Raw genomic sequence first — 9,369 nt, 5'->3', positions numbered from 1 at the left:
GGGGGGAATTTTGTTTCGCCTTTTGTTTGTAAATAAACTTGTATTTTTGTTCAATGTCCGCGTGCATGTGTGTGCGTCGGGGAGGTGGGAGGGGTCCAGTGGACTACATTATGCAAGTGCTGGAAGTTAATTTCGTCATGGTGTATACTTATCCTACAGGTATGTAGGAGAAGGCCCATGAAACAGAAATAAATACCCAATTTATACCACGATTTATAAGGCTGGCTTCTGACCCTCCCTGTCAGGGCCCATCCAGGCTGACAGGGATATTCTGTTTTAGAGTAAGCGTTTTACGGCACTCGCAACACAATAAGGTCATATAAGTGCTCGTCAATTTTGGGGCACATGGAGCTACTGGTAGCATCTTAAAGCCTGTTCATTTGCCTTGATTTGAAAGAAAAAAAAATATCCTTCTATCTTGAATAGGAGTCGAGATATTTGCTATTGAAAGAGGTGGGGGTCACCGGTGAAAATATACAGTATTTGTCCCTTTGATCAACGTTTTTCGGTAAATTCAACACAGAAACACGTTGTCAAATGGACATAAAAGATGTTGAGCCTAAAATTTTTAAAGCGATAAAAATAGTTAGACCAGCAGAAAAATTGCCAGTTTCTTTGATTTCAGTATTTTGACGAGCGCCTGATTTCACCATGATGCCTCACATATTATATCTATCTTATCTCATCTATTCTATTTTATCTTGTCTTCTCTTGTCTCATCTATCTTACCTTATCTCATCTAATCACATCTATCTTATCTTATCTCATTTATCCTATCTTATCTCATCTATCTTATTGTATTTCATCTATCTGATCTTATCTCATCTACCTTATCTTATCTTATCATACGATACTCACTGTATATGAGAGGCAGAGTTCCTATGTCTGTTTTTGCAAGATTTGCTAGAAAAGGGTCTGAGGGTATCACAACAGCTGTCAGACTTGCTCCACTTTGAGAAGACCTGGCCCGTCGTCTCACGAACAGAGTGTACACGTCGCCAGTTCGGCCGGTACAATAGCAGGCGTCAATCGTTGAGGGTGAAGTGACATTACAGTTAGAGATGTCCACTGTGCACAGCTGTGTGAGGAAAACATCATTTCAGACAATGGACCTCTCTTTTTTTTAAATTTCGCTCATTCAGTATGTAATTTTTTTTCTTCTCCACATTTGAGACCTTTGAATAATTGTTTAACACTTTGCCATCACAAGGATCATAGTAAAAACTCTTGCCACCCCCCGGGGCAGTGCCACTGACTGTAGTGTCTTTAGACCATTCCCAAAGGGGGGACACTTCTCGTTCAAGCACAGTAGAATTGTAAATGGGCTGATTCATGTCATGCTCATAACTGTGCCTGATCTACAACAGGGAACTACTGCTTTTTCTTTCTTAATCCTTACTATTGTCATTTTCCTCTACTTCTTTTGTATGTTTGTCACTCTCTTGTGACCTGTTATTTCCGGGGTGCCTTGATAGTCGAAGTAGACCTTGTGCTGTTGAGGCTAGAGAGGTGAGCAGAATAAGTCTGATTCCCAGTAAAAACTTCTCTGTTGACACCCACCCCTTGGCGCTCATATGACCTTATGCAGTTGCGAGCGCCGTAAAACCCTCTACTATAAAAAAAAACTCTTGCCATCAAAGGCAAGGGCATTTTGGGGAAAATCCAAAGAAACTGGGTTGCAACCATTGCCAATCAGCGAGATAAGGCGGCAAAGTGTTAAGTCAACCATCTGTATAAACCGTTACTTGCTTCCAAATCAAACCCTCCACCCCCCTGTTTTAAGATGGCTACTAGTCTAAGATAGGGCTAGGCAATGAGTCGCTTTAGCAAAGTCCAGATAATATGTTAGTGCACCTCTTCGGCAAATAATATGATATGAACGGCTTCGGCAAATGGGTTAGAACCACTTCGACAAACGAGTTATCACTATTTCAACAAATGGGTGCTCCCACTTCGGCAAACGGGTCAGAAAAGAGAGGTAAGAGTCTGAATTCGGATAATGGTTCATTGATATATCCAGTTATCCTTATAGATTATCCGGGTTTTGCCCACCTCTAGTCTAAGACTGCCACTTTTCTCCCCAGACCAATGTTAGCTGTGTAATTAATTTGCGACCCCTTGTATAGTTTCGAGGGAGTGGAAATCAAAAAACGCCTTTCAAAGATGGTGAATAGTAAACATTACTGTGTTCTTTTTTCCAGTCTTCTTCCTTTTCATAAGAAAAGTTTCATTACGGAAGGGACATGGGAATGGGCTCATCCTTAGCTGAGCCCGAAAGACATTTGATTGGCTGTTAGGTTCCAACAGTTGTAAGCGGTGGGTGACAACAGTGATTGGATAAACGAGCAAGCTGCCAGGTAGATCACTCGTTATTTAACCCTATCCGTACGCCTGGGGTCATTTTGTACCCCCGGGGTTGTAGTCTTCACATTTTAGAATACTTCTTGGGCGAAGATCTCTTTGAAACTTTCAGTATTTCTCAAAAAATCATTTTGACATACTGCTGTGCAAAGCGTATGGATCAGATTAACTCTTTTCCTACCAGTCCAATATCCACCACTGGCCCAGGGCTTTTCCCTGGCCTATTTTTACACCCCTACCCCACCAAAGGAAAATGTAAAAACATCCAACTAAACACACCCAAACCATATCATATGGCCCATCAAACTGAAGGTTAAAAAATAATCTATCAGATGGTGATACAATATTGAAGATTTATTCCAATTATATTAGTTTGGGGTTTGTAAAAGTGATTATGCAATATCGAAGGTGTCATATGAAATCAACAATTTTTCCAGCTTTTAAAGATATAATCTAAAAAAGTACAACAACAGCATCATTCAGACTTCCCAGGTAGATTGCCTCAAGTAATGCAAAGAAATGCTGAAATAAAGAAGTGAAAATATGAGACATATACTGAAGTCAGGGGAGCCCTTTTCTTCTCATTTTTACTGTTCGAAGGGGACAAAAAAGTGCTGAAATGACTGAAAATCGTCTCTCAATGCTATATTTTCTTTCGTATCTGCTAACAGGAAGTCTATTCTATTATTTTGATAACTTGGATCGGCCAAGAATTTAATTACTGGATTGGAATAGATAGCGAGCCACTCGAGCCGTATTTTGCGGCTCTCGGTCCAGCGAGGCCAGGTCCGCAAGCCGCAAAATACGGCTCACGGTAGGGAAAGTGTTAATGAGTAAACTTCCTCTTTGGAAAGTGGTGGCACAGAGTTCTCCACATCATATGGATACGATAGTAAAACACGATGTACGGATAGGGTTAAGAAACTTTCATTCACTTTGGTATAGAGTAGGAGGGAGGGGGGGGGGGGGGTTGCTAAAGCCCATGAGCCCTTCACTACCCCCGCCACTGTCTACCTGTCCATGACAATTGCCCCACACTGTGCGTTTTTGAATTCTCCTCTCCCTTCCCCCCCCCCCCCCCACCCCACCACCAAATCTGATGACACTGTCCAAGACATTCAGCTGTCTAAGACACAACTTTCTTCTCCTCGACAAACAATGTCATTCTCAAACAATTTCGGTTGTACCTTCAAATTTTTCTTGGGAAGCCAAACAAAAACAATCTGAGACAATTTCTATGTTCAAGAAACAAAACAGGTGGACAAGCCTTACCTCAGATGTCGTCTGTATGCTGATTTGCGGATTAGCGTCGACCAACTCAGCAGCAGTTATCGTTAATGTGCCTTGTGCAGACCAGTTGCCGTTGAGATTCTCCAGTCCACATGATGGGTCAAAAGTGAAAGGATCAGCGGCGAAGTTAAATGTTTGACCAAAAACACCTGAAAAGTAGAGAATAATTATAGCCATTACTGTCCACTCCCAACTTTCTTCAAAAGGGAAAAAAAAAATCAATTATATATATATCAATTTGATTTTTTTTTTTAAACAACACATTCCAGTTCATTCTTTCACAATGTTAAGTGTCTATCAAACTGACTCTTTGTTTCCTCTCCACCATGCCTCTCATACACAAGAAAGCTCAACATTCAGCACATTTGCATATTTGCAAACAAAAAGACAGTATTAGACTCAACTAATAAGGGGTTAAACAGAAAACATGTGTTTGGCATTATAACTGCCCATATATATTTTTATATATATATATATATATATATATATATATATATATATATATATATATATATATATATACAGAGAGAGAGAGAGAGAGAGAGAGAGAGAGAGAGAGAGAGAGAGAGAGAGAGAGTAGCAAAAGTAATGGAAAAAACAGAAAAAATGACAAAAAGGGCAAAACTCTCCTCTAAGCCATTTAACAATACTTTTATATATATAACTCTCCACACAAACCCAAGCCTCCCCCCCCTCCCAAAATAACTCTGCAATCCCCCCCCCCCCCCCGATTCCCAATAATTAGTCAATTTTTGGGCATGTGGAGTTTGAGTTACTGGTACCACCTGAAAGCTGATTTATTTACCTTGCTTTCAATGAAATAGATATATTTATCCATCTATCCAGGGTTGGTGATTTTTTTGATTTTTTAAATAAAAATTTTTAAAAATCGATTTTTTAAATTTAAATCAAGATTTTTAAAATTTAAATCGGATTTTTTTGATTTAATAAAACCAAGGAAAGGAATTCTGAATGTTCAAATATGTAAAAACTGAATACATTTTTTAAAAAGTGATTTAAATCACTGATTTTTATCTAAAAAATCAAGTTGATTAAAATATTTTTAAAAATCAACTGATTTAAATCAACCCAGCTCTGATTTCAATTATGGAAAAAAAAGAAAATTTAATACTGTATTACTTTACAGTGAAAGGAGGGAAAGCAGACTTTTAAGCATGAATATTAGTCTACTAAACCTTATATCTGTTTTATGAAACCAAGGAAAGGAATTCTGAAAGTTGAAATATGTAAAAACTGAATAAAAATAAATTTTTTTTAAAGTGATTTAAATCATTGATTTTTATTTAAAAAATCAAGTTGATTTAAATCCAAAACATCAACTGATTTAAATCAACCTGATTTAAATCAACCCAACCCTGCATCTATCTTGAATAGAACTCGAGATATTTGCGATTGAAGGAAGTGAGGTCGCCTGGTTTCTGTGGTGAAATTAGTGAGAAAATGGCCGCCAAAGTTTGGTAACTCCCATAGCTAGAGTCCTTTAAAAAAAAAAGTAGACATTTAATCAATGTTTTTCAGTAAAATTCACATGTGTTTTTATGGACATAAAAAGAGGTTGAGCCAAAAATAAAAATTTCCAAACTGGCAGAAAGATGTATATATATATCTCCAATACAGGCTGTATTTTGACGAGCGCCTGATTTCACCACGATGCCTCACATATTTGTCAGCCAGCAGTTCAATGAAGGCACTGAGTCAAACATTTTGGCAATTTTTAAAACAGCTGCAGAGTTTCTTAATCGGTGGTATACTATAAGGGCTCTATGCATCTGAGAAAAAATATTTTGACGAAACTATCCTGAATGTTGTAATAAAAAAACAAGAATGAATTTTTTAAAGTGTTAGTTGTTTAAATAAATGTGACGCAGGTTGTTCGGCACATTTGAAAAGCTTGTACCAAAAATAATATATCATACTCTACGAACTGTATATTTAATAAATTTAAAGCTAAATACAATCATGAGAGAGAATTGGAATTCTTTTTTTTTTCTTTATATAAAAGTGAAAGTGTTTTTACACCCAAATTGCTACAATTTAGATCAGAAAATTAGATGGGGGGTTTCCGGCCCTGCATGTCAAAGAGGCCAACCCCGGCAGACAGGGATGCAATTGCATATCTAATAAATCCTAGCGGAAAGAGATCAAGATACTCAATAAAAATTTCTCCCCACTCAGGAATCAAACTCAGGTCTCCTGCACAACAGCGAAGTGCCTACCTCTACACCAAAGATGCCGGTATTACAACGCATTATGTTACAGTTACACAGATAATGCTTGAAGCAATATATATATATAACAGAGAAAGTGGGAGTGAGATTATAATCTGCTCACAAAATTTAGTTTTATTAAGAGTTTTACAGCACTTGCAATCAAAATAAGGTCATATAAGTGTCGAAGATTAGAGGTGTTACAAGAGAGTAACAAACACAAAAAAAGGAGGGGAGATAAAGACGATAGATGTTTGATAGGAAAGAAGAAGCAAACCACACCAGAGCACTTGCCAACAAACCCACCCGCTCACGATGAAGAGCTACATTTTTAACAAAAATATGCACAGTCACGCCACTTCCTGTACTACTTTCAGACTTACCCGGTAATAAACAAAAGAAAATTCCGAGAAGCAAAATCTGCCTGGCGGCTCCCATGATGTTCAGCTCATTGGTCCTGAAAAAATGGACAGAAAAAAAACTTTCATTTTTATTATATCATATATATATATTGTCAGCATTTACACTGTGGTTTTGGGTCCATCCATGGTTGGCCAATTTCACAAAAATTTAAAGAAAACCCCTAAACTTTACACGTGGGTTTAGTTTAGTCTATGAGTTTTACTACAGCACTTTCAACACAATTTTATGGCATACATGATCATAAAATAAAAGTGCCGAAGATTTTAAGAGGTCACTAGTAGAGAGTAAAGGGGAGAAGTTACAGAATTTAAGGAAGATGGACTGAGTGAAAATTACAAAGAAGTAGCAAACCTCACCAAAGCACCCACCAACCACTCACTAAATTTGGACTTCATTACTTTTGTCTATAAAATCAGTCCAACTTACTTTAACGCACACCTGTACCATCATGAATAAGATTATTATATATATATATATTATATATATACCTCCTCTATAAAAATTACCACTTCCCACAAAACTTCCCCCCCCCCCCCCCTTCCACAGTCAGTGTGCCACACCTTTCATTTTACTGGTAAACCGAGAAAACTGTGATTTCTAACTATAAGGATGTTTCAGTTAACTTATATTTTTAACCACAAAATTGTACAAAATTTGGACGATGGGACGATGGTTTGGAGACTCAGTCGAGAAATCAAGCGCTGCTTGATATTTTACGTGCGATCACGGTCAGATTTGAGGGAGACGCGCTGTGACGTGGTAGATTCACTTTGAAATTTGCCACCACTCAGAATAAAACCTCAGGGCTCAAAATTTTTTAAAATAATTATCATAGGTCAAAATTGATTTCATATTCGGAATCAGCATATCAAAATAAACAAAATTGCTCTTAAGGAACTTCTGATTTGGTGCGTTATTAATACACATATATTTTATTTTAGCAATTTTATTATTTACTTGATCGTCAAATGGTTAAGCTGTGCATCAAGTTCACTCGGTGCGTTGCACATCAGCAGTCAAGTCAAAGCTTTTACTGAACTACACACAACACGATACAGTATGGTCACCCTTTTCTAAAGACACTGTTCTGCTATATTCAAAATGTACAGAGGGGGGGGGGGGGGCACTCGTGATCTAGAGGTACAGCGTTCGCCTGTCATTCATTAGGTCCAAAGCTCGAAACCTTCACATAGAGTACCTGTACAGGCAAATCGCTGTCATCACAAAGAGACACGGTGGCTTTATGACGAGGAATCTCGATTGAAAGAAAACTGGACGACAGATTGGAATATATGTAAACAGACACACAGTTCGATAAAATGGACAGTTCTGTCATACGACGAATCTGATACTATTACTATTTAATCTATCATTGCGCGTTACCAGGGCTATAAATATTTCAGAGGGCTCAGAATCAGTATCAGTTTACAATTAGGACATAAAAATAACTCCATCACTACGTATTATTTTCAGCTTGTGGAAGAATTTTTTTCGGGAGGGTGAAATGAGATTGTGACTAGTGCGCAGTTCACAGGTCTTTGGGGTCACAAATTAAAATAAATATCAGCATATTGTTTCAAAAATTTTCAGTATAGTTTGTAGAATTAATACATCTACCTGTAATGTTTATTTACTTACAAGTAGTATTTTTCAACTTTGGTTTCCTGTAAGAGGCGACTATGCAACACAGTTTTGCTTGGATGCGGATAAAATTTGAAAATTTTAATTAAATAATCTTTGGTGAAAGTAAAAAAATGGGCGCTTTTTCGGTAGTTCTCACCTCGAAATTGATATTCTCGCCGGTTTTGGCCTCAAGAGTAGGGGGGTTTCAGGAGGGCTTGCCCACCTGACTTTTTAAAAAATATGGAGGGGGGTTTCAAGGGGGCATGCCCCCCTGGATTTTACCATAATTTGATGTTTAGCAGTTGTTAGGTTTGATATCTTAGCTCGCCGCGCATCAAACGTATTGATCTCGATGTAGGTCAGGCTCAAATAAGGGGGGTGGGAACTACCGAAAAAGTACCAACAAATGTTTGTCTAATCATATGTCTACATTTCATAAAATTTGTTAATTTGGACGATATAAACATCCATATCGAAAAAAAAAATGTTTATAAACTTGAAAAAAGGACATTTAATGCATTCACAAACAGAAAAAAAAAACGCTTGTATCTTATATAATAATGGAGTTATTCAGAATTGCATATAAACCTCTATATATGTCTTGAGTGGTACTTCTTGTGTAATTTCACCAAAAAAAAGTAGCAATTTCGGGGAGAAAAAAATAATTTGATGATGTAGAATCTACTGAAAATATTAGATCTAGAATCTAGATCTAGATCTAGATCTCTTGATTTCTAAATAACAGAGAACTGGCAATTTGAGTATAGATCTAGATCTAGATCTAGTATTGATATCAATATTCTAAAGAAGAGCCCTACATATCTTTAGTGAGCAAAATAATGATACATTTTGTTGCGTAATAAGAAGACTGGTGTCTGGGCTATAATTTGAGCATCGCTATAAAAAAAAGTCACATAAACTTCGAAATCGCGTTTCAAAATTGAATCTAAACTTACGATTTTCGGTAGATCTAGAAATGCTTGATCTAGAAGTCAACGTTTAACTTTAACCTTTATTTTAACATGATGTGGATTGGAACAGATCTCTAGAATTACAGAGATCGGTTCTCGGCTTGCCGTAGCGAAGTCACTTTCGCCGCGCCGCTGCCCACGGCTCAGCATAGCGAGTGAGTTAATCATTTGACTCATTTGAGCCTTTGCCAAAAGGTGGGGGTGTTTGCATGAGTGTTAAAAAGCTCACAACTTGTCTTATTTTGTGAGTAGTCGCCCCCCTGTTCTATTCTAGTGTTAGTTGGGGGGTTTCAGGGCCCCTGGCAAAAATAATTGGGAGTGTATACAGACCCGGTAACCGGGAACAAAGTCACAAAGTATACAGACCCGGTAAGGGAACTCTTTTGTGATTTCGGAGAGTTTCCAGCGCCCTCTTGGCTCAGGGTAGACCTAGGTTCTTCTAGATCTATGATGGTCTAGATCTAGATCTAGGC

At 37.7% G+C, this 9,369-nt stretch overlaps 1 protein-coding gene across 1 annotated transcript; it reads right to left on the bottom strand.

Moving 5' to 3' along the window:
- Positions 1-858: 858 nt before the first annotated feature.
- On the bottom strand, positions 859-9,295 carry LOC101846881 (the record flags this gene model as incomplete). Its single annotated transcript, XM_035969578.1, is given in 4 exon segments — positions 859-1,078; positions 3,634-3,800; positions 6,263-6,336; positions 9,263-9,295. Coding segments are annotated over 3 exon segments (442 nt in total), but the record flags the coding sequence as incomplete, so codon positions are not given.
- Between the last annotated feature and the right edge of the window lie 74 nt (positions 9,296-9,369).

Source organism: Aplysia californica, unplaced genomic scaffold (assembly GCF_000002075.1).
Source record: "Aplysia californica isolate F4 #8 unplaced genomic scaffold, AplCal3.0 scaffold00158, whole genome shotgun sequence".
In the NCBI taxonomy this organism is placed as follows: domain Eukaryota; kingdom Metazoa; phylum Mollusca; class Gastropoda; order Aplysiida; family Aplysiidae; genus Aplysia; species Aplysia californica.
Note: the sequence above shows the minus strand (reverse complement) of the source record. Positions and strands in the feature narration are given on the sequence as shown.